The sequence below is a fragment of the Leptopilina heterotoma genome, unplaced genomic scaffold (genome assembly GCF_015476425.1).
Source record: "Leptopilina heterotoma isolate Lh14 unplaced genomic scaffold, ASM1547642v1 Lhet_134, whole genome shotgun sequence".
Classification (NCBI taxonomy): Eukaryota; Metazoa; Arthropoda; class Insecta; order Hymenoptera; family Figitidae; genus Leptopilina; species Leptopilina heterotoma.
Window position 1 is genome coordinate 2,631,565 of NW_025110853.1, and position 27,418 is coordinate 2,658,982.

The 27,418-nt window shown below is 24.8% G+C and overlaps 1 protein-coding gene across 4 annotated transcripts in view; it reads right to left on the minus strand.

Annotated features, from left to right (window-relative positions):
- The window catches only part of LOC122497601 (C-terminal-binding protein), a 72,944-nt gene that overhangs the window by 3,912 nt on the left and 41,614 nt on the right, over nt 1-27,418 (minus strand). Inside the window, exons 1-7 of one of the 4 annotated variants that reach the window (XM_043604828.1) lie at nt 17,648-17,800; nt 16,319-16,824; nt 13,373-13,660; nt 6,782-6,988; nt 6,273-6,362; nt 5,969-6,125; nt 3,754-3,931 (exon numbers count right to left, since the gene is read on the minus strand). In XM_043604828.1, the coding sequence (XP_043460763.1) occupies nt 3,754-3,931; nt 5,969-6,125; nt 6,273-6,362; nt 6,782-6,988; nt 13,373-13,660; nt 16,319-16,516 (1,118 nt within the window). In that variant the 5' untranslated portion in view covers nt 16,517-16,824; nt 17,648-17,800. Of the gene's footprint in view, nt 1-3,753; nt 3,932-5,968; nt 6,126-6,272; nt 6,363-6,781; nt 6,989-13,372; nt 13,661-16,318; nt 16,825-17,523; nt 17,801-27,418 lie in introns of those variants that run through there. The other 3 variants (XM_043604829.1, XM_043604830.1, XM_043604827.1) reach the window with 3 other exon arrangements.

Sequence of the window (27,418 nt, forward strand, 5' to 3'; positions counted from 1 at the left end):
ACATGATGACATTGAGCTAACTTTTGTTCTGATTGTTTGTCGGATTCTTCCTTAAATGAAGATTAAAAATTTCTTTTAAATAGAACCTATCGGAATACAACTTAATTTTTCAAATTTTACTATTGTAAAATATGTTAAATAATTATTATACAATTAAATATTACAAAACTGTTAATAAAAGAATTTAGAAATAATTTTATGATCCTAAAGTACTGCACCTTCAAATAAACGAAATTTATTTCTTTCTTCTTCAAATTGAATATAATTTTTTTTACTATCAAAACAATTGGTTACAAAGTTCTTAAATGTAAAATTTGTTTTTTATTTAGCAATCAGTAATTTATAAAATAGTTTTAATGAAAAATATTTCGTTCATTTGAAAGTTAAAAATTCAAACATTTAACATAAGGAGAAAATATCTTTAAATTCAATGATCGACAAGTTTGAAACGTACAAATGAACGAAATATTTTCATAAATTACTAATTGCAAGATAAATTAGAAACTTACAGTACCGTCCGCAATTGTCAGTCCACCCATTTTTAAAGGAATGACAAAAATTTTTTAACATAAAATTCATGAAAACTAAAATTTTTTTTGGTTTATATTTTGAAAGACGATAAAATTTTGAAAAGAATAAGACCTTACAGAAGTCATTTGGCCAAAATTTGTAGAAGATATTCCTAAAAATCGTCATTTTCAATGTTTTACAAAAATTTAAATAACTTGTAAAATAATGAACGCTTTTTAATAATCTTAGGCTTATTTTAAAGGTCTTTTTCTACGGAATAAGAATTACTTAAAGGCATTAACCTGTCATTTTTAACTTGGAATAAGCATGACGTCAAAATTAGACAAAAAAATTGGAAAAATTTGAAATCAATTTTTTGTACTAAAAACTATTCTAGAACATATATAAAACATGATATGGTGTAGATTTTTCAAGAAAATGTAATAAAAATATATGTTTGAATTTCAAAAATTATTTTTCTTTTAATAATATTATTTCAAATTTTTTAAATTTTTTTGTCCAACTTTGACGTCATGCTTATGCCAAGTTAAAAATTACAGGTTAATGCCTATAAGTAATTCTTATTCTGTAGAAAATGGTCTTTAAAATAAGCCTAAGATTATTAAAAAGCGTTCATTATTTTAGAAGTTATTCAAATTTTTGTAAAACATTGAAAATGACGATTTTTAAGAATATCTTCTACAAATTTTGGCTAAATGACTTCTGTAAGGTCTTATTCTTTTCAAAATTTTATCGTCTTTCAAAATATAAACCAAAAAAAATTTTACTTTTCATGAATTTTATGTTAAAAAATTTTTGTCATTCCTTTGAAAATGGGTGGATTGACAATTTCGGACGGTACTGTAAATTTTACATTTATAAACTTAGTAATTATTTTTTTTATGACGCAAAATAATAGCAATAAGAATTTAATTTGAAGAAGAAATAAATAAATTTCGTTCATTTAAACGTACAAAGAACTTGTAAAAACATAATTTCAGAAATTTTTTTACTTCATCCAGTAGCAAATTTTAATAATTCAAAATTTTACTCTCTTTTTATTTTCATAAATAGAAATACTTAATTTCTATTCGGTGTTTAGTTCAAATTTTCTTATTTTAATTTAAAAATTTTCTTTTAAAATGTTTATCCAATTACTGATTTTTATATTTCAAAATAATCAAATATAACAACATTATTTCATTCAATACTTCAAAAAATTTTTAATATTTTAATTAATTTGAAAATGATATTTTTCGAATTTTACTTTTAATCCGTTATATATTTTAAAAGCGTCTATTTTTATTTTTCAACAATTTTAATAAATAACAAATAAAATAATAAAAATAATAATAAGAATAATTATGATTATTACAATTCTTTTATTATTATTTAATAGTTTCAAACATTTTTGCAATTACTAAAAATAATATATTATAAATTAATAATAAATACTATTGTTATTATTATTGCTACTATTTTTTAACTTCTATTATTATTTACTAATTTTTAATATTTTCGCAATTGTTAATAATTTAAAAAGTCGATTAATTTTAATTTTAAATAAAGTTAATTGCAATTTTAAAGACTTAAAACTTCATTCAAGTCTAAAATATTAAATTTGTGTTTTATACCTAGAATTGAAAATGTGTCAATTTTTCTATTCAATTTTAAGGGAAATATTAACTTTGGGGTTAAAAATAATAATTTTACTTATTGTATTATTAAAAATATAACTGAATAATATAGGAGAAGAAAAATTAAAATAGTTTTAATTAATTAAATCATTAAAGTTATTATTATAATTAAAACATTAACGTTAAATTAATTCTAGTCTGAAGTAAAAATTCAATTTTTGTTATATATATTTATTTAAAATAATTTACTAAAGTAATTTACTTCCTTAAAAAAGGGTCGAAATTCATCATTTAAGAAAACAATTAAAAGTAAAAAAGTCTCAATAATTTGAATGTTTCCCTTCCGAAATTTGGTGAAATTCAAAATTTTAGTTGAAAAAATTGTGTGGATTCAAGGAAAATAAAGCCAGTTGTTGTCGAACGAAAACAAAAAAGCGACTGTCAAACAAAACAAAAAGCAGCCAACGCAAACAAAACAAATAAAAATAGTGTAGTAATAAATAATAAAAAAACGTAATTGTAAATAATAAGTCTAATCATAAATAGGTAATAAGTCTAATAAAACGAATGTTTTAAAATCAAGCGAATGATTAAATTTTCCGTTTTATATAAAAATCTCGCAATACTTATTTCTTAAAAAAACAAATAAGAAATAATAAATAAAACAACAAAATCCAAAGACGAAAACTAATTTACACCTGGTAAATTTTTGATTATGCCAAAAAAAACTTTTGGTAGGTTATAATACCAAATTAGATAATAAAAATAAATTTTGTACGATTCAGATGCAAAATATAGTTCGAAAAAAAAGATTTTTGCATAAATTTCCAAAGAAAAAATTCTTTTAATAAAATTATAGTTATTGGTCTACAGAATTTTCTACTATATTAGAAAATGAGACACGAAGAAACAACGAGGAGAAGCAGCTCGAATTTCGAACATAAAAACTTAAATACAAAAGATGTCCGATGACATAATAAATTTAATGTTTGAAAGTCTTTTTTTCGAAATATAAAAACATAACAAATAATTATAATTTCCAAATGTAAATTTTCTCACAACTTGATCAAAATAAAATTCCTCCACTTTCTAAATTAATTTAAATTTTCACTTGGAGATAAAATAAACGTAAAATAGACTTTCAAACACCAACTTGATAAACTTAAAATACACAAAAAGAACCGAAAAAAACGTTTTGTACGAAAAGAAAAAAAAGGATGCACATGTTCTAAATTTCTGTTTCAAGTCAACATTCATAAAAGTGATATAAAAAATATTTAAAGAAAAGAAGCAAACACGTTATTATATTAGTCAAAATAACAATGAACGAAGATATAATTTATAAATCCTCCAAACTTCAACTTTTTCATCTAAATTGACCAACATAATTCTTTTAAACAAAAAAGAATCTTGAATAAAAATAAAACAAGATTTTTCTCTAAAGTCATAAAATTTGTATACTTACTCATAATTAAAAAAAGCAAAAAAGAGGAAAAATTACTTGGAAAATTAGAGATTTAGATCATGTGTAAAGTATGGAAGGGTGAACATTCTTAATTTTCTTTTAAGCTCGAATTATTAAAAAAAAGTTTTTAAGAATTCTCACCCAGATGAGGACAGGAAGTATTCTTTGTTGACACAATTTCTTAAGCAATCAGGAATACGACCGACGATGGCTCGTCGTATCTCACTCGCTGCCATTTCGCGAAGTTCCGTGCAGCTCGCGTCACTATAGAATGCAGCATGTGGTGTACAAAGAAGATTTGGAGCATCTTTCAAAGGACCTGTTCAGAAAATAACGAACAAAATTAATCATAATACATTTAATTTAGAAAAAAATGAGAAAATTAAAATTTTCTAAATTAGGAAAAATGAAATTTCTTAATAAAAATTTTTTTAAATACTGATGTACTTTGTTATTTATTAAAATGACTATTAAATTTTACAAAGTGATTGTTAATTCAAAATGACAGGGCGCATGAATATCCCATAAAAATTATTAGTTACAATATTTATTTGAGAGAATTTTCCAGTAGGTGAATTTAAAAAATTCGATTCTAAATAAACGCGAATGTTAAGAACCACAAGTTTCGAACCTTCAAATGAACGAAATGTTTTTAATATAAGTATTCTAATACATTTTCATTTGTGAAACATCAAGTTTCTTTTTAAGTAAATATTTAATAACTGTTATTTTTTACATAAAATTTAAGATATTCAAAAATATCAAATTCTAAACCTTTTGCAATTCGATAATTTTTATTTTATTTTTTTCAAATTCAAATTTTCTAAAATTTCAATTTGAAACCTTTTTAAATTTATTTATAAAAGTTGTAAACAATTATATTTGGAATTTTTAAGTAAAATTATTCGTTAAATGATTTGTAGGTAATAATTTTATGATTACAAGAGTTAAATTATTATTTAAAATAAATTTAATTTCGTATACTGTAAATTTCAATTATTGTCAAAAATAGAAAATTTTTAAGATTATGTATTAAAAAATTAGTGGTGATTTCAAAGTTTCTAAGGCAAAAAAAAAAATTTAAGATTCAATGTAACATTTTCAATTAGCAATGCAGAATTTTAAATAATTTTAAAATTGATTAATCAGGGAAAAAGAAAAATTCGAGCAAATTAAGATTCGATTTAATGGAAATTCTCATATTTAAAAGTTCAACTGCAACTAAAATTCTGTTAAATATTTCTGCTAAATTAAATTGGGATTAGATTTAGATTTGTTTTAATTAAAAAAAGAATTAATTAGGAATTTCATAAAATGAAATTTCAAGTTGAATAATAATTTAGTGACCTAATATTCCGTTAAGGGGTTATACCTGATTGGAGGCTTAAAAAAAGGGTGTTTTTCAAAATTTTTTTATGAGTACAGTTTTAAATTATTGTTGACAACTACTATACCATTTGATTAAGCAACTTTTAAAGAGTAAGAAAAAATTTTATTTTCAATTTTTTTTTACAAAATGGCAGCTATGGAATTCAGTAAACAGTGCTAAGTTAGCATGATTATAATTTTAAAGTTTTTTTTAAAGAATTGTGAGACTTACAAAAAAAATCGTATCTTTCACCCAAAAAAATCGACTTTAATTATTCATAAAAAAAATCCTGTTCATCAATTTTAAAAATCGTGTGTACTTCACTAGATAATCTATCTAAGAAGCTACAGTTAAATTTGCAGGCCAATCGGACAAAAACTTTTCGAGTTCTACTGCTCGCCGATTTGCAAAACATGGTTTCGAGTAAGACGCGTTTGAAGTTAAATTGTTCTATTTTACCACTCCGGAATTGATCCAGAAAAAATAAATTTAAGAACACTTCCAAGTTGTTTTCATGCAAAGACGTTTTTGATTATCAATCTAGGAATGTCATAGTATATTTTAAGCCAATTAAAAAAATGCATTTGAAATAAAAATTTTCTATTTTTATTATTCAGCATTTCTCCAGAAAAAATAATTTTAAAAATATTTCCAAATTGTTTTCAAGCAAGGACGTTATAGATTATTAATCTAAGGATGTTATAGTATATTTTAAGCCAATAAAAAAAAAAAATATCCAAACAGGTATAACCCCGTAACTAAAATTTCCATCAAGTAAAAATTTACGTATATTTACGGAGAAATTGTTGTAAAAATTGTTTTAATAAATATTCCATGTAATAATTTTTATGGGATGTTGGGCAAAAATATAGAAAAAAATATTTATAATCTTGTAAATAAAAAAATGTAAAAAAAGGTGTGAAAAAAGAAAAAAAGGGAAGAATTTAAAATGTAAAAAAATGTGAATTGAGGTGTTAAAAGACTTACATTGGGCAGATTGGCCCTGAAATACGTTATATGGTTCATTTTCATGAACATCGAGTGCCGCTGCACGAATTCTACCCTGTTTCAAAGCCGCGGCAAGTGCATCATCATCTACCAGTCCTCCACGAGCTGTATTTACTAGAAATGCTCCAGGTCTCATCTAAATTCAATTTCATATAAATAAGTATTGATAAAAACACACAAAAAATTACTCTATTGTAATTGTAAAAAACAAACTAAAAATTTTAATTTATTTAAATTATATTTTTTTTAAATAGTAGGTAAGTAAATGTTCAGTAAATTTTACCTGTTTGATGGTGAATTCATTAATTAGGTGATGATTGTGCTCGTTCAAGGTACAATGTAGGGATACACAGTCTGATTGGAATAACAAGTCCTGAAAAGATATTTCATTTTTAATATTCTTATTTTATATAAAAATATTAAATGTATTAAATTATGTATATTTTATTATTGTTTTTTTAATTATTAAAAAGTTTGAATTAAAGAATGTGTATAAACAATACGTAAACGTTCAAAGTGTTACAAAATATAAGAAATGCTCAAAACATTATAAAAGATAAACAACTGTTTTAAAATGTTACAAAATATTAAACTATATACGGTACACAAACAAGTAAATAATATTACATTACAAAATGTTATTAAAACTCTTAAAAAAATAATAAAGTTTTGATACCAATCGCATAAAATTAAAAATTCTCTGTTAATATATTACTTTATTAATATATTTATTTTCTTAGGATTATTATTAGGATAACTATAATAAATGAATAGTAAAATAAATGTATTTACCTGTAATGTGTAAACCCTGGTGAGACCCAGCGATTTTTCGATTCCATCAGGAAGGTATGGATCATAGAAGATAACGTTAAAACCGAATGCCTTTGCGCGAAGAGCAACTGCCGATCCGATCCTGCCTAATCCTACAATACCAAGAGTGTCTCCCCGTATCCTTGCACAGCCTTGTGCTGCTTCTCTCACCTTAAACAGATCAAAGATCTTATAAAGTTAAATGAAAGAAATAATTTTCAAGCTGTTAAATTTAATATTAAAACATTTCTTAAAACATTAATTTCATTTTTTTAACTAATGACTTATCTTTATTTAGTCAAATTTTCATGGGTAGAATTTTATCAATTTTTATTCATCTGAATCTTCAATTATTTATATTTTCATATTAATGAATATTTTACTTGATCGGATTTTCATTAAACAGAACTTTATGATTATTTTGCTTGCTTTTTTAATGACAAAATGTCTGCAATATTCAATATTCTTTATTTAATTCGATTTTTAGATAACTTTAATTTTAATTCATTGAATTTATTCAATCTGAATTTTTCAAATCAACTTTCAAGACAAACAAATATAATTCAATTCAATTTTCACTCGAGAATTTTAGGTGACAAAATTATTGAATTTAATTACGACAAAATTCTCATAACATTAGATTCAATTTTTTTTAAGTAATGACACAAATTCATTTAGTTAAATTTTGAAAAATAGAATTTTACTTATTTGTATTCTACTGAATTTCTATTTAATCAAATTTGCATGTTATCGAATTTTTATTTAACACAACCCTTTAATTATTTTACTTATTGCCAATGAAAAATTGGATGAATTATTAGATTTTTTATTTAATTAGAATTTCTACATAACTTTAATTTTAATCCATTTATCAATCCGACTTTTTAAAAATCAACTTTTAAAACAAACAAAATTAATTCAATTTTTATTAATTAACCTTGATGTGAATTTTAATTTTCATCATTTGGAAATTAATTTTAATTTTATTAATTGGAAATGAATCTTAATTTTTATTAATTCGTAGTGTATTTTCATTTTTATTAATTGGAAATGAATTTTAATTTTTATCAATTAGAAATGAAGTTTAATTTTTATTAAGGAGGGTGTTTACAGGTATGCTGACCTTCAGAAAAAATATTGAATTGACATTAAAGAATTTTTTAATATTATTGTTTTTCGTATCTTCTGGAAGAACAAATATCAATTTTCAAGAGAAAAATTTGAAATTTACAAAAATTGTTTATTTAGTCATTTTGCATATGATCAAAGTTTTCTTCATATTAAAAGGTTAAACTTATTCAAAACTGATTCGATTTAAGTCAATGATGGCTTATTTTCTTCAGAAAATGGTTCTCTATAACTTGACCGCTCAGATTTATAAAGAAATACATTGTTTTGAAAATATGCTTATTTGTTTAAAAAAAGTGATTTAATTTAAAAATTTTTTTTTAAAAAAAATAAGCATATTTTCAAAACAATGTATTTCTTTATAAATCTGAGCGGTCAAGTTATAGAGAACCATTTTCTGAAGAAAATAAGCCATCATTGACTTAAATCGAATCAGTTTTGAAAAAGTTTAACCTTTTAATATGAAGAAAACTTTGATCATATGCAAAATGACTAAATAAACAATTTTTGAAAGTTTCAAATTTTTTTCTTGAAAATTGATATTTGTTCTTCCAGAAGATACGAAAAACAATAATATTAAAAAATTCTTTAATGTCAATTCAATATTTTTTCTGAAGGTCTGCATAACTGTAAACAACCTCCTTAATTGGAAATGAATTTAATTTTCTATTACTTGAAATGAATCTTATTTATCAAAATTTCTATTAAGTTGAATTTCAAATAAACTAATTTTTTCAAGAATCATAATTTCCATATAGTCGAATTCAGAATCTGTAGGATTTTATCTCTGAAATGTTATTGACAATTATCCTCAATAAAAAAATTAATTTTTAAAAAAAAAATTCAAATTTTTCGCAGGAGAGTTTTAGTTATAAAAAATTGTCCAATTCGTTAAAATAATATTGAAATATCTATTAAATATAAATTCTAAAAAATTCTTCATTTAACTTTGAACACATAAAAGTTATTTTTTTGTTTAAACTCGTTATCAATTTAATTCATTTAATTTAATCCTTCGAATCAGTATTTAAAGTAATGAACATTTTTTTGGTAACTTTGTTTTTTAAAAGTGAATTAAGATTATAATTTATAATTCCAGACACAGACTTTCAGTCCAAAAATCTACACATATTAAAAGTTTTGAACTTTCAAATAAACGACGATACTTTTTATTACTTTTTTAACTTGTATTTTCTTAAAAAAAAATAATTCTTAACTAAATAAATGTTATTTTTATATTATTCTTTATTTCAATATAGTAATTTTTAAAAATTTTCCATTTATTTAAACGTTTCAAAATTTTAGAAAAAAAAATTGAACCGAAAATTTTAGTATAGGGGAGAGTGGGGCAAAGGCGCTAGGTTTACATTTATCGATGTATATTTTTTAAATTAAGCAATTAATTTATGAGGTCTTTGTTTTTCATTATTCTTTAAACTAATCAACAAGAAATTTTAATAGTTGTTATTTAGTATATTATAATTATAAATACATTATTTAATGAAATTTAAAAACAATGCAAAAAATGCCTTTGCCCCACACGCTGGGCAGCGACGTTTTCGCTTATATTTCTAAAAGAAAGCATTTATAAGCCTTAAAAAAATTAACAAGTGATATTTATTAGTATAATATTTAGGAAACATAAGGTTAACAACATATTATTAAAAGAATTAAACTATTTAAATAAAAAATAAAAACTTTTAATGATTTTAACCTTATATTGTGAATTAATACATAGAAAATTCGAATATTCAATTGTTTTTAACCAAATTATGTTCAATATTGCCTTTGCCCCACATAACAAACTTTTTTCTTACTTTAAATTTAAAATATTTAGATACAAAATTAAACTAAAGTACCACGCCAGTTGTGTAGAGAAATATTTAATTTATTTACATGTTAAGTTTTTAAAAATTAAATACTTAAACTTATGTTTAAAAAAATAAAAGTTTGTTCAGTAAAATTATCATTTTATTTTTGCAAAACAATTTTTTTGTTATATTTCTTAAAATATTTGATATTTTTAGGTTTTTCTTTTTTTAATCAATTGGTCTGATTGCATTGCAACTTAATTTTTAATACCAATTGAAATAGACAGAAAATAAAGGAGATATTTTAAAAAACGTCTTTGCCCCGCATAGCGCCTTTGCCCCACTCTCCCCTATTGACTTTGTAATTTTTACCACATTTTGCGAATAAAAAAAGGAAATTTCTCAAATTTTTTTTAGAAAATTGGGTTTTTAACAGTAATTAAAACAATGTTCTGAAAGTTTGATTTCTCGAATTTGATTATTTCAAAGAGTTATTGATTCGTTTTTTCAACTTTGAAAACTTTTTTCTCTTCTTCAATGCATAATTTTGACTAAAAATTAAATTTTTCAGTGGTTTTACATTCTCATTTTCAGAGGTATCTTCAACGTTTATTTTACTCTAAATTAAAAGTTTATTTTGAAATTATTTATTTTAATGCCTTTAATGTTTTGAACGTTCAAATGAACAATTTTATTTATTGCTTCTTTAAATTCAAAATTTTATTGAAAAAATGCCATGTTACGTATTTAAAAGAAAATAAATTCTAAAGATGTGTTACTAAAGTTTTGAACGTTCAAATAAACGACAGTTTTTTTTATTACTTTTTTGTATTTTATTAAAAATTATTTTGTATATTAGAAAAAATAATTCTTAACTAAATAAATGTTTTTACATGACTATTTCAATATAGTCATTTTTGAAAATATTTAAATAGAAAACATATTTCGTTCATAAGCAGTTCCACGTGAACTGTTTTGTGTACTTTTCAATTCCAAAACTCTTTTAAAAAAAAAAACCTTATTTTCAATTTTTACAGAAACTAGGGGAGACTGGGGCGAAAAGTTAAATTGTGAAAACAGTTAAAATTCATTATCTTTCGAGCGGAAATAGTTAGAGCATTGCAATTTTAATTATAGAAGAGTGTTATCACCCTAAATAAATGTCCGGAGTTATGTGAAATTTTGCTAATTTTTGTGGTGTCCATATTTAAATTTTTTTTTCACCCTACTTTTGAAAATTTTTTCGTAAAAGAAAATATCAACTTTTAAGGATATTTTTTGCATTTATTTTCACCGCGATTTTTTTACTTCATTATTTGGGTCCCCTGAAGAGATACCTAAAGGTATTTGCTAAATATCTTTAGTCAGATTTTTTATATTTGTTGTTAAAGCCAAAAACGCACCCTGGGGCGAAAAGTTAAATAATGGGTGGGGCGAAAAGTTAAATGTATTTTTACATGTTATTAAAAAATTTTTTTTTATTTTTCGTTTTTTTGGGTTTATTTGTTTAAAAATGATTTATTTGACATTAGGCAAGTACTCTATCAAAAAACAAGACCGCTCACGTGAAATAAACCAAAGAAAATATTTTTTTTTTGAAATTTCAATTTATTAACTTTATAACTATTCTAAAGCTTTTGTTAAGTAAACAAAGATCTTTTATTAACGAAATTACTTGTTTACGTATACTTTAACTTATCTACTACTTAACACCTATCAGAAAATAGTTTTAGTAGGCTAAAAATAGAATTTAACTTTTTGCCCCCATGCTGGGGCGAAAAGTTAAAAAAAACAAAATTTTCAAAAAAGGACAAAACATGTATTGTATGCGAAAATATCAGAAACTTTTTTATTGAAAGTTGTAGGGGACAAGTTGCCCTACAATATTGATGTATAAATATTTACATCTAAGCGGATTATATTGTCTAAAAAAAATCATTTATGCAAAATTTAACTTTTCGCCCCAGTCTCCCCTACTCTACATTTTATAATTTTTACTCTTTTTTATTGGAAAGCTGAGATTTTTTCCAGTAAATTAATAAATTATATAAAGTTAAAAAATGGGATAATAATGGGTTTTAAATAAAATAAATAAAAAGGGTTCAAAAGTTGATTTTTTTATTTTCCTGAAAACTCATTGTTGTCTCACTTTTAAAATTTACATAATTTGTTGGAAAAAATCTCAGCTTTCTAATAAAAATTATTAAAAAAAATTAAAAAAAGAGGTAGTTTTTGTGAAAATTGAAAAATAAGGTTTATTTTTTAAAAAAGAGGGGTTAACAATTTTTTTTTTGAATTATTGAATAATTGAATGTTTCTTAAAATTTAATTCTCATAAAGAATTTTCTCAACAAATTTTTAAATAATTAAATTCTTTCGTCGAATTTTAATTAAAGTTTTAAGAATAATTACATTTTTCGAGGATTTTGATTAAAATTGTATTAAAAATAATGGAAATTATGTGATGAAAATAATTGAATTCCTGTAAAAATTTTATTATTTAACGAAAATGATTGAATTATTGCAAAGAAATTTTTTAATAATTCGTAAATAATTTAAGTCCTGTGAAATTTGTAATATTTTTGAAAATAAATGAAATTTTGACGAGAATTTTTAAAAGTTTTTAAGCATAATTGAATTATGTCGAAGAATTTTATTACTTTGGAAAATAATTGAATTCCTGCAATCAGTTGTAACTTATCCAAAAATTCTAAATTTTTTAGTGTTTTTAACTAAAATTCTTCTATAAATCTATTATTTTTTAATTGTCCATAAATTACGTAAGGTCATTTGGGTGGGGGGGGGGGGATAGACAATTCTTCTATGTTAACTTACATGGGTGGGTACCTGGTTAAACGAATTTCTTACATAAGATATATTTTCTTACATTACTCCATAAATTTCGGAAATTCTCAAGCTATGATAGGGTCGTTCCAGAATGAGCCAAAACGCAACGAAGACGCGACGCGTCCCAATGCCAAAGATGGTAATATTAAGCTAAATTTCTGCATTAAGGTACTACTACACTTTAGAAGGCTCTTAAAAGACCAAATTAAAAAATTTTTTTTTTGGTTTTTTATTACAAATATTTAAAAAACTTTTTTGCTTATATTAGTACATATTTGGAGAATGAAAATAATGGTTTGTTTTTAATTTTTATTTAATATCATAATTTGCAGACAGCATTCAGATCGAAACTCCAAAAAGTTAGTTGTCCAATTGCGGACAGTTTATCTCAAGATTGACAAATCGGAAACAAAAAATCCAAATTGCTTTTTAAAAAGGAAGGTGTCTTGCATAGAAATCTACCACCAATAATGAAAAATTGACTAAAATAAAAAATTAAGCCTTTCCCAGAAAATTAAAATTTTGTCTTGATCGTGTCACGTGGAATTATTCTCATTTGAATTATTCAAAACATTAGAAAAAAACCGCAAAGATTCTAAAAGTTTAATTTTGTTTCTGCCTTTTATAAGTAATCTATGAAAATATTAAATTTGTCAAAGAAATTTTGTTCATTTGAGAGTTCAGAACTTGTGTTGGATCGCTATTTTGAAGGGAAAAATTTGTTCTTTTTTTTATTTGAAAGTTACAGGGGAATTTTCGAGTGATTATTGCAAAATTCAATACACACCTGTTCGGGTCCTGTGAATTTTTTGCCTTCGCGAACCATATTCGCCAGCCAGTATGTACGTCGGTAGAGGTTGAGGATGAGACAGAGTGTGGTGTCAGCTACTTCTTCAACTCCATAGCCAGGCACATTGCACACAGCGATGCCAAGTTCACCAGCAGCTTTGACATCAATGTTATCCACACCCGAACCAATTCGTACAATGATTCTCAATGTTTTGAATTTCTCCAGGTCCTCCTTGGTCAATATTATTGTGTGCCACATCAATGCACCAACTGCTTCATTCAATACCTGTCGAGAAAATCTCCAATTAATAAATCATCATCAAAATTTAAAATAAAACAAAATGAGAACAAAAATTGCCAAAATAGGTACTCAAGAACGAACAAAAAAATTATTTCTATTTGTATTAATTATTATTATTTGTTTTTCCATTTATAACATTTCTTTAATTTTCATTTCAAATGATAATTCATTAAAAAATGAATACTAAAAATAATTAAGGGAGAATTTGATAGACAGTCAAATAAAAAATTAATCAAATGTCAAATTTTTGTATTTTAAAAGACAAATTAAATTTTAAATTCCTTTTTTGATGATAGGGTAGAGAATTCATTTTTAAATATTTTAAACAAATCTGCATTTGAATGAACAATACAATTTTTTGCCATTGCGAAATATTTGACAAATTTTAGGTTATGTTACCAAACTCTTTTCTTATTGACAGAAAATTGTAATTTTTATTCAAATGCAACTTCAGGGTGGTCACAAGATTCAGTTTATCAATTTTCCTGACAATTTACTGACATTAAAATTATTTTCCCTAACAAAATTTTTTTAACAAGAAAATATAAAAGTTTACGGAAAATGAGTAAAATTTAAATTTTTTGATGAATTTTAATTCAAAATTTTGAACATGATTTTTTTTCTCCATAATGTTAAAATTAATTCTAAAATGTTATTATGTTTTGTATGTATTTCAGGCCTCGGATCGATTTTAAGGTGCAAAAAAAGTCGCTTTAGTCGATTTAAAATAGAAAAAAAGTCGAAAAAGTCGTTTATTTAATTCAGTGTCATCACAAAAATTTTATTTTCTATTCTTCTGATCTTTCGCTGATTTCTAAATTTAATTATTTAAAACTTGAATAATTTTGTTAAATAAATATTTAAATACTTCTTGTTTGTTTTTAAATTTCTATGTAAAACCTTCTGAAATTTAATAACTTCTAAAAATTACACCTTTAATTCTCTTAAAATTCAATTATTTTCTACAATTTTTAATCAAACTTCTTCTCGAAATCAATTATTTTTAATAATTTTCGGAAAGTTCTTAGAGAATTCAATTATTTAAATACAACTTAGAATATTTTCCGGATCTTAATTTTTGTCAAATAAATCCAAAAATTCAGTTCTTTATAATGATTCTAATTGTCCCATGTTTTTTAAGTTATTAATTAATTTTCAAAAAATTATAATAAAGAAATTCTTAAAATTAATTTTTCAAAAATATTTTTAAAATAATTTATGAAAGATAATAGTTTTTCAATTATATAGAATTGAAAAATTTCCAAACAATTGAAATTTGTAAAAATAATTGTAAAAAATTTTAATGTTATTTATTTTCAAAAATTTTTATGAAACACTTTGAAAAAAATCAATTATTTTCAATTAAATTTTACAAAATTTCAATTATTGAAACTCTTTTTTATTGTAAATTTTGAAAATTTATTTAGTAATTTATAAAAATAGTTGAATTGTTTCGAAGAAATTATTAAAAATTTTAGGAAATAATTGAATTTTATGGAAATATTTGGAAATAATTGAATTCTTCCGAGAAATTCAATTAAATATGCTTTGAAAATAATTAAATTACTGCAAAGAATTTTACTATTTAGAAAAAAAAATGAATTCTTGCGAAGAATTTTACCATTTATAAAAATAATTGAATTGTTTCAAAGGATTTATTAAGATTTTAGAAAATAGTTGAATTTATTCGAAATATATTAAAAATTGTTTTAAAAATTAAATTCTTCCGAGGAATTTAATTTAAATTATTTTCAAAATTTGCAATTAAAATTCTTCAAATGTTGATTTTCAAAAATTTTTAAAATACACTTTAAAAAATCAATTATTTTTAATTAAATTTTACAAAATTTAAATATTTATTGAAACTCTTTTCAATTGTAAATTTCGAAAATAAGTTGCATTTTATACTAAAAATTATTGCAATATTCGGAAGAAAAGTCGAAAAAGTCGTAATTTTTTATAATAAGTCGAAAAAAGACGCATTTTTTGAAAATAGTCGAAAAAAGTCGAAAATGTTATAATATCCGAGGCCTGGTATTTGAATTATTTTTGTAATAGAAAATACTGAAAATATTTCAATTTAAAAAAATTAGAAGCTAATTTTCATTTTTAAATTTACATTTAAAGATATTTTATTAAAATTTTTGATAATTCAATTATTTTCAGAATTTGCAATTAAAATTCTTCAAAAGTTGATTTTCCAAAAATTATTGTAACAAAATACTCGAAAAAAACTAATTATTTTCAAATTAAATTTTACAAAATTTCAATTACTCAAAAATATTTTTATTAGAGATATATTTGAAAAATTTAATTATCTTGAAAAATGATTTTAAAATAATTTTTGAAACATTTGTTTATAGTTATTTTTCGCACTATAAAAATCGAAATAAATTGCATTTCATACTAAAAAATATCATATTTTGTTGCAATATTTGAAAGAAAAGTCGACCCTGACAAAAAAATTTTTTTCTTACATTTCCCTGACTTTACTGACATGTGGCCACCCTGAACTTGAAATTGTTTAAAATATCGAAAAATAATTTCTTTAAGCTTCTAGCAAAAATTGAATTTCTTTTTTATTAACAATTTTTCTACTCTGATTAAGGGAGAATTTCTAAAATCTGATTCTAATAATTATACCTTCTCGTGGATTTCAGAAGTGGATTGTGCGTCGCAGAAGGCGACTGTCGCTACATCCTTGAGAATTGGCATTTCGATGGAGCAGTCCCGTCCATCGAGAAGAGCCACCAGTGGTCTTGCCTGAATCGGCCCGTTGGCGATCGGGCCTCTCAGGTTATCCATTCGAGGGCGTTTGGGCATCATCTTCCGTTTGTCCATCGGTCAGATAGCCCCCCCTATTTTAAAAATTTTTTTGCACTTCTGCGAACTTTGTTTTATCCAAAGATCGACTTTCTTTACAACTCTCACACACACCCAATTTGGGGGAATTTTTTTCCAATGAAAAAAAACCCCTTATTATTCCTACAGTCAGTTTTTTTAAAAATCTTTCCTTCCTCTTTTTCCCTTTTCCTTCTAAATTGAGTCGTTTCGTCACACAAATTGATTCTGCAACACTGATTTTTGGTCGGTTTTTGAGCAAGGTCCGCCGAACCTCCAATGCATCACGACTCCTTAAACACCGACACCTGTAACATAAACAAATCAATAAAAATTTTAATAACACTCACTAAAGAAATTAATACAGAAAAATAAGGTGTTATGTTTCATTAGAAAAAATTGCAAAATAAAAATAAATAAATATTGAAATAACCAAATTTAATTAGTTCATTTTTAGGTTAAGTCAATTAAGAATTAATAATTAATAAAATAGATTAAAAATGGTAATTTCTCCAAATTTGGGGATCAAAACGATTTTTTTAATTATTAGGAATCTAAATAATTTATTTAAAAAAAATCATCATTGATTGTTAATGAGTAAAAAATTAACAATTATCTATTGTTGAAACAAGAAAAAAAGAATACAAGGGTAAAATTCACAAAAACTGATAAATCCAACATAGGGTTTCATGGATTCATTGATTCTCAGGTTTGATTTTCAACACTACTTTCTACGGAAATCGAAGCATCGTGACAGCTTTTGTCATGAAGCCAAGATCACACACAAATATTCATTGAATTTTTTCACTCTCTCACTCTGAAAAAAAGCACAAAACACTAATGGAAATTTTATCCACACCATTAGAGTCACATTGTTTTTCAATTTATTTTCATTTTTAACTCAAGAATATCACCGAATTTGTGGAAAATCTGTGATGTACAAGAGACAGGAGCGGTCGTTAGCTTCGTTATAGCAGCCAGCGAGAGGTTTTACTTTTTTAGGTTACCTTCGAGCGCACCGGCTTTTCGTGTCTCATTTATCGTCTTCACCAATTGAAAATACTTTGCTCATAAAACACGTGTTTTGAATGAATCGAATAGAATGTTTATCACATTGAAAAAATGACGTACCCTTTGTGAAAATTTGAGGAAAGATTGACGAAGATTTCTGTACAGGAAGACACACACTGGCTTGCACTGGCTGGGGCTGATGTTTTTGAAATGAGTTCATGAAACTGGCGTTGGTCAGTGGGTCGACGTTTTCAGCACCATTACTATAAAGATTCAACACCACTGATTTGTGTGTGATGCATTTTCACTTTACAGAAAAAAAACACTTTTAATCTTTCCCCAAATGAAAATCACATGTCAAATTCTTTCAATCATGGGAAAAATTTTTTTTCGAAAAAATTACAATTTATAGTAAAATAATTATTTTCGGATTTCTTTTTTTTCTTTTTTATCATTTTTCGCTATAAGAAATGCAGGTGGCATGACACGTGGCGCCCTCCCATGCGTGAACCACTCAAACACATATACACAATTCATATATACAAAGAGTTAAATCGTTTACGTTTATTTCCACTCACAAACTAAACTTTGAATGAGATCTAAAACTATATACACAAAATTTATTCCACGTGTTCGATGTCAAACAATTGTTCCTAGATGTTTATTACTACTTTCACATTGACAGAAAACGTCTATTTTATTATTATTATTCAAAGTTTTACATTACTTTCAAATTCTTCTGGACTTAGTTTTATATTTTCACACTGTATTTCCTTTAAATAATTGTTAGGTTATGTGTCAAAGACAAGTGCAACAATTGAATATTTAAAATAAATTTTTTTTTTTCTAATTTCTTTATAATAGTGCTTGATTTTAAGGTTGTGTTTCTTTGACAAATCCAGGGTTCACACAAAAATCTAATTTTGTTTTTCCCTGACAAAAATTTTTACAATTCAATTTAACAAAATTTCTATTATTCGGAAATTTATCATTTAAATATATATTAAAAACTATAAACTTCAAATAGTTTAAAAAAAAATTCCATTAAACTTTTTCAAAAAAATTAATTCTTTAAAATTGTTAGTTAAAAGTATGAAAAATTCAAATCTCCGAAATTAAATTATGTTCAAAAATTTTTAAAAATTACCTTCAAAATTTCAATTATCTTTATAAATAATAAAATTCTTCTCCGAAATTAAATTATTTAAAAAAATTTCCCATAATTTTAATGATTTTCAATATCTAGGTACAATTTAAATAAAATTTTCAAAAAAAATTGTTGATAAAATTCTTTGCAAATATATATATAATTATTTTCATAGGTACATAATAAAATTCATTTTAGAAGTTCAATTATTTTCATAAATAATAAAAATCATCGCAGAATTTCAATTTTTTTTTATTTAATTTTAATCGAATTCCTTTAAAAAAGAAATTATTCTTAAAAAAATTATTAAAATTCGTCAACAGAATTTAATTACTTAAATACAAGAATAATTAATTTATTGATTAATTGAATGCTTCTTAAAATTGCATTCTCGTAAAGAATTTTATCAACAAATTTTTAAATAATTGAATTTTTTCGACGAATTTTAATAGAATTTTTAAGGAAAATTACATTTTTCTAGGAATTTGATTAAAATTGAAATTTAGCGATGAGTTTTATTATTTATAAAAATAATTGAATTCCTAAAAAGAATTTTATTATTTACGAAAATAATTGAATCTCTGTAAAAAATTGTATAGTTTATGAAAATAATGGAATTATTACGAAGAAATTTATAACAAATTTGTAAATAATTAAATTTTTGTGAATTTTTATTATTTATGAAAATATTTAAATGTTTGAGTAGAATTTAATTATATTTTTTTCCTAAATAATTGAAATTTTACTAAAAATTTTATTAATATTTTTGAAAATAATTAAATTTCGAAGAAGATTTTTAATATTTATAAAGATAATTAAAATTTTGACGAACATTTTTTTAAATTTTTGAACATAAATTGAATTTCTGCTAAGAATTTTATTACTTTTGAAAATTATTGAATTTCTGCAATTATTTGTAACTTCTCCAAAATTCAATTGTTTTTAATGTTTTTAACAAAAATTCTTCTATAAATTCATTATATTTAATAATTAATAAAATATATTAAAAAATTTAACTAATTTCAGATGAATTTGAATTATTAAAATTTTTCAAAAATCTAAGTTCTTTAAAATTTCTAATAAAATTCATTCAAAATTTAAATTTTGAAATATTTCAGTAAAATTATTCAATAAATAATTTATAATAATTTTATGATAGTTCTTGAAGAATTAAGTTACTTAAAAAGAAATTGTCAGAAATAGAAAAAATTGAAGCTTTTGTATTAGAATTCGTGGTAATTTCAGAGTTTATGAGGCAAACAAAAAAGACACAATAACTCAGAATTTTCTGAAATATCAGAAATAACAAAATATAATACACATTTTTGTATATAATTTTTGAAAAATAGGCTAATAAATTTTTTTGGGTTTTTTCGATAGATTGAAAACAAGTTGTTCATTTCATGAACATTTCGCTTCCTACATATAATATATACCAATTGCATAATTTTTTATTATAAAATAATTATTTTAAAGTGTTAAGATAAAGTTTCAAAAAATACAAAATTTCAACTTTTGTGAAAAATAAAAATATTGATTAATTTTATAAATATTGACAAAATATATACTTTATATACATGAATTGATTCGTTTTCATGTCAAGAATACAATTTTGACAATAATTAATGAAAATTTTAATAAAGAAAAAAGTTATTTAAAAAAATACAAAAATCGATTTTTTTCAAAAATTTTAAGAATTGCTAAAACAATGTTTAAAATCGTTTTTTACATTTTTATAATATGATTTTGAGATTATGTTTTTGGTCAAATAGGTTTTTCTTGTCAGAAATAACAAAATAACACAGCAAAGAGTGATATTTGCTGGAAAATTGACTAATTAATCAATTTTCAAGCAATTTTTCTCGTTTTTTCTTTGGTACCTTTGAAAAATTATTTCTTCCCAGTGCACTTAAAACGATTAGTTATGAATTTTGGCAGGTAAGTTTTCATGTGATACACACACAAGATTGATATTGATTAATTTAATATGGGATATTGGCAGTTTGCATCAGTTTGCATGGAAGATTGACAACGCTATATAGGACGTGATTGATCGTGATTCACACATGTAATCAGAAATATAGCCTGCGGAGGCTATAAAACCAAGATCGCTGCTGCCCTCAGCGAAAGCCAGGACGCGAAGTGCAAACCGAAGCACTTTGACTTGGGCACATGTTGTGTCAACTCAGCGAAAACGCAGGCTCTCATATCGTCAAAAGGAAGAGAGAAGCGAAGGGGAGAGATTATGCTTGTGTTCGACAGCTGGCTGCAATCACGACCTGCACTGTATCTGTATCTACATACTGTACATCATCTATATCATACAGATATATCGCCCGAAGGAAGTGGTGATTTCCTACCGATTCTCCTCAACATTTAATGCATTTTTCGATCCTTTTCCAATTTTTCTTTCTAAACCAACATTATTATGTCAAAATACAACTAATATAACAGGGTTGCCACAAAAATGAAATTTTTCTTTTTCTCTGACCCGAAAGAATAATATCAAATTATTGGTGGGGGGTCAATTTTCCCAAAAAAAATTATTCCCACAAAATGTTTTCCCAAAAAAAATTTTTCCCAAGCAAATCATTTTTCCCAATATTTTATTTCCCAAAAAAAATAATCCAACATTGTCAACCAATTTGTTCGAACTAGAATTTATTTTAAAAAATTTTCAAACTAGAATTTACTCAAACTATTATTTTTTCAAATTACAATTTATTCAAATTATTATTTTTCCAAACAAAAATTTATTGAAACTATTATTTTTTCAAAATAGAATTTACTCAAATTATTGTTTTTTTCGAAATAGAATTTATTGAAATTAGAATTTTTTCAAAATACTATTTATATTTATTCAAACTGTTATTTCTCTAAACTAAAATTTGTTCAAAATAGAATTTACTCAAACTATAATTTTTCAAACCACAATTTATTCAAACTATTGTTTTATCGAAATAAAATTTATGGAAACTATTATTAGTTCGAACTAGAATTTATTCAAATATTTTTTCAAACTAGAATTTACTCGAACTATTTTTTTCAAACTTGTTACGTATTTACAATCACTTGGACATTACGTTCGAATGTGATTATTTACTACTAATTTGGCAATAAATAATATACATTTTGGAAAAAATATAATATTGGGAAAATTATTTTTTTGAAAATCCAGCATTGAGGAAAAAATATTTTGGGATAAACTGTTTTGGGAAACGGATTTTAGGAAAATTGTTCACCAACCATCATTATTACTTTTCCATGGGAACTAAGATTTTCAAAATTTGTAATTACAAGAATATTGTTACTGTAACTTCTTCAAAATTATTTTCACCATTTCAATTCAATTATTATTATCTAAAATTTTAACTAAAATTAATTTTTAAATCAATTATTATTTTTAATAAATTTTTCAAAAAGTTCTTCTTGAGAATTTTCAAATCCATTTGTTTACAACATTAGAAAAAAAACTTTAATTAATTTTTAAAAATTTTCAAAGATTTTAATTTGAAACCTTTACAAAATTCAATTATTTCTAAAAATTGCAATTATTAGTAACCTCTCCAAAATGTAATATTATTATCTAAAACTTTAACTGAAATTCAATTTTAAATCAATTTTTATCAATTTTGATGACTTTTGTTATTTATGAAAATAATTGAATTATTTAGAAGAATTTTATAAAAAAATTGTAAACTTGATTTTTTTCGAAAAAATTTATGCAAATTCTATTTTAAATAATTGAATTTTTGCAATTTTATTACAATTTTATTACAATTTTATTACAATTTCTGAAAATAATTCAATTTTGTCGAAGAATTTTGCTATTCGCATTTATAAAGGTCCTATAATTGAAATGTTGACGACAATTGGTTTAGATTTTTTTAAAAATAATTGAATTTCTGCGAAGAATTTTATTAATTTCGAAAATAATTAAACTCTTGTGATGAATATTGTTATTTATGAAAACAATTGAATTTTGGCAAAGAATTTTATTAATTTTGAAAATAATAAATTGAATTCATGTAATGAATATAACAATATTTATACAATTAAGAACAATAACAATTTAAGAAAATAATTGAATTTTACAATGAATTTTATAAAAATTCCTGAAAATAATTGAATTTCGACGAAGAATTTTGCTATTTATAAAGATAATTAAAATGTTGACGAGAATTTTTTTTTAATTTTTGAAAATAATTGAATTTTAAGGAAAGAATTGTATTATTCATTAAAATAGTTGAATTCTTTTAACGAATTGCGTTAAAATTTTTAAAATTGAAACTAATTTCAACAGAATTGAAATTATGACGCAAAAAATAGACAAGAATAATTCAGAATGTTCTTATAAATTCTAAACATTTAATTTTTTCCAGTACCTTTAATAAAAATCCCTGACTTTTCCTTGAATTCCCTGATTTCCCTGACCTGTGGTATCCCTGTATGATAATAATAGTAAATAATATTTTTGTTATTTAATTAATACTAATTTAAATTAAATTGAAAATCTTTTTAAGGAATGCCCTAGAAAAAACGATCTGAACTAAACAAAAAAAATTGTAGGGTCAGGAGACTCGAACGCACGACACCTACTGACTAGCTACAACGCTTTAGCAACCACGACCAAAAACCGATTCAATCAAAAGTTGTCACTATCTCTAATAATATTCACCATCTTTGACAAGAAGTTTGCAAAAAAAGTATCTGGAGATAATAAAAATACACTAAATTAACTAAATTCGAACTTTTCTCTAAAAACCCAAACTTTCCATATCGAAACAAAAGAATAAACGTTCGGTAAACGCTTTTCAGTTTCAATGAACTCGGAATAGAGTTTCAAATTACAAAAAAAAAAAAAACAAAACAAAACGGTATTCGTAGATAGTTTTTCTTTAAATAAAAAAAAGTAAACGCAATGAGAAGAAATGGTTGCACTTTTAAAAAGGCGAACGCGTTTCAGAATCAGTGGTTGAATTCAACCCCTTTAGCTTAATCTCAGTGCGCAACAGAGTTTTTCGAGTTTAAGAAAAAGAGAAAACGAGAACAAAAAAAAAGAAAAAAGAAGGAAAAAACGAGTGATTGGGCGGTGTAAGAAAGACAGAATACTGAAATTGAGATGAAGAGTGAGAAAGTGAGAGAGAAAGGAAGAGTCAGTTTGGTAAGGAGAAAAGGGGGTGGTTGGGATAAGGAAGGAGGAACGGTAAGATTGTATGAGGGGGAAAGGGGGATGCTATGAGGGCGAAGTTATCCAATTATTGTCTAACCTGAAAGCAACTTTACTTCGAGTAAGAGTGTGAGTGGGGACAAAGCTTCCCCCACCCCGATTTTCTCTCTCTCTCTCTCTCTCTCTCTCACTCACTCTCTTCGCGCGCATTTCCCGCGCCCTCAACTTTACCGTACCTACAATCGAGCCACGATAAAGTAAAGTTTGTTTCTAAACTTGGCACACGAAGGTGGCTTGCTTTTTATTGGCGACACGCGAAATTCAAACGACAACGAGAGGGGGAGAGAGAAAGAGTAGAAAAAAGGTGAGGGGAGGAGGAGGAGGGTTATCGAAATGCGTCGACTCACTGCATCGACAGAAACTTCATAAAACTGAGGCAAAGGAGCCTGAGAAAACGGTTCAAGAATTCACCAACAATCCCATCTTCGATCTCGCTTTTACGACCCGCTGATAGAGCCATACAATCGAGTCGATAACAGTTTGTTTCCTGTATTTCGCATCCAATTTTTTCCCTTTATTTCTTCTTTCACGAAGACCACCGATATTATTGTTTGTTGGAAAAAAAGAAATTACTGTTAAAATAATTTTTATTATTATACCCCGGGAAAAATGGAAGCAGTTTATGAAAGTGAAGTTTACTATAATTGTACTTTATTCGAAAGAGTGATATCTTAAATTTTCATTTTGGGGTATGCGACAGCCAAGGGGTTTAAATGCCTGCGCATTACAGTTTACAGAGTTCGATCCCTATTTAAAGCCTTTTTTTCCTACTTTTTTTATTGGATTTTTTTTACTAAATTTTACTATACGAAAATTGCAATTTTTATTCAAACGCAACTTTTAATCGTTTTAAATATTCGAAATTAAATTCTTCGCCTTTCCACCAAGACGAATTTAAAATTTAATTTGTGTTTTTCTTTTAAATTACGAAATCATGACATTGGACTAACTTTTGATTTGACTATGTCCGTCAGATTCTTCCTTAATAGTCGAAGGAATTCAATCATTTAAAAATTTCTTGATAAAACCCAATGGGAAATTTACAACTGGCGGAGTACTGCGCCAGCACTGGCAGTACTGGCAGCTACGCTGACAGACAGCACTGGCATAACTCTGGGATGATAACGCCGTCTGGCGCTGCCGAAGTACTGTCTGTCAGTGCTGCCAGACAGCGCTGGCGCAGCACTGGACCAGTGCTGGCTGAGAATATTGCCGCAATAAATGCCGTATTGTTATTAATTAGTCGTAAATTCATAATTATAAACAATTTAACAACAAAATGGTAAATAATATTAATAAATAGTTATTATTCATAAAATATTTCTCTTCTTAAAGAAATTGTATTAAAGATGGAGACTAACAATGGATATAGTAAATGAAGTAGAAAAAAATTGTTTATAATATTTAAAAATTAAATAATAAACAATTACAGTAAGTGTGCATTAGATTTTCATATTTTAGTACCTAACGATTGGAATCTAGAAATATCGCAAACCTATGAAAATAAACCAAATTGCTGACGAGGGGAATCGAACCTACGACCTACGGACTAACAGACTAACGCTCTAACCACTATGCTAACGACACATGTGTACAGTAAAGTATTAATATCTCAGTATCATTCAGACATGCAATTATTGAGTCAAAGATGAGAAAAAAATAGGGATACGTTAGAAATAATAAATTGAAATAAAATAAATTAAACTAAATTTTTAATAATTAAATTAAATTACTTTACTTATTGCATTTAACATTTTACGTAATTCTTAAATTACGTGGTAATTTTTTAATAATTTTTTATTCATAGTAAGAAGTATAATAGTATTTTAATAGGAACCAAATTATTATTGAGATTAAAGTTTAAATTTTGTTTATAATTTTAATTTGTTTAAATAATTTATTATTTACAAAATTAGACAATTATGTTAAATTGTTATTATTAAATTTAATAAAAATAAAAAATGAACAACTGAAAAGTGAAATATTAATTTTTTTTAATAAATTTATATTTATAAACATTCATAAACTTTTTTTATAATTTTTTTCAAGTTTATGTCAAAAAAGCAATGTTGGCAAAGAGCGTCGTGAACAATTTTTCTATACTCAGCCAGCACTTCCCGCCGAGGCTTGTCCAAGCTTTGGCGAAACAAAAATTCTGTACTGCGCCAGCACTAATTGTCGAGGCTCGGCTAGACTACGCCGAACAATCGTCTGAGTACTAAGCCAGTGGTGAACATCGGCACTACACTGGCATTTCCCATTGGGAAGTCTTTATGTGAATTCAAATTTAAGAAACATTCAATTATTCAATAACACAGGTTTACAAATTAAAAACTTTTTTTTGCCAATCGAACAAAACAATTTTTTTTCGAATAATAGGTGTTTTTTGAGCAAGAAAATCATAGTTTTAATTTTTTTCCCTCGTGCAGTTTTTCTGTAGCTTCAAATTTTGCATTTTCGAGGTGCGACGCCACTTAAACTTACCTGTAGGAAAATTAGCTTGTCAAAATATAATAAATGAGGTATCATTAGAAAGGTTATTAAATTACCTTTCGATCCATAGGTCACAGAATAAAATTCAACAAAAATTGAGAGAGTTACAGTCGATTAAAGATGAAATTTCATGACAATTTTGATGATTTTTAGACATTTGAGTAACTTCTACTATTTTTTTCTACATCAAACAGGAAAGAATGTTTAGGTTTTAATTTTTTTATTGATAGACTATATCATTACACAAATTTTGAGCCCTTGTGGACCTCGATTGGATTAAAAATGACAATTCTACACTAAATTTAGTGAACGAAACTACATTCTTCATTTTTAGTATCCCTTAAACATTTGCAGCAAAAATTGAAGTAATAAAATTTAGTTAAGCTCTAAAGTTACTAAAATCACTAATAAAAAATTTCTGAAATCGTAGATTTCGAATCCAATGTTAGTTTTCTAAATTTCAAAATGGCGGATCCAATATGGCGGCCAAATTTTTAAAAATCGATTAAATTCGTCTTAAATTCGTTACTCGGGGGTTTTCGGGGTCGCTGATTACGAATCTGATGTCGGATTTCGAAAATTGAAAAGGATGGATTCATAATGGTGAACGAGTTTTTTAAAATCCATCGAATTCGCACCTATTGGATCCGCCATTTTTAATTTTTAAAATCTGACATCAGATTCGTAATCAGCGACCCCGAAAACCCCCGAGTAACGAATTTAAGACGAATTTAATCGATTTTTAAAAATTTGTCCGCCATATTGGATCCGCCATTTTGAAATTTAGAAAACTAACATTGGATTCGAAATCTACGATTTCAGAAATCGTTTATTAGTGATTTTAGTAACTTTAGAGCTTAACTAAATTTTATTACTTCAATTTTTGCTGCAAATGTTTAAGGGATACTTAAAATGAAGAATGTAGTTTCGTTCACTAAATTTAGTGTAGAATTGTCATTTTTAATCCAATCGAGGTCCACAAGGGCTCAAAATTTGTGTAATGATATAGTCTATCAATAAA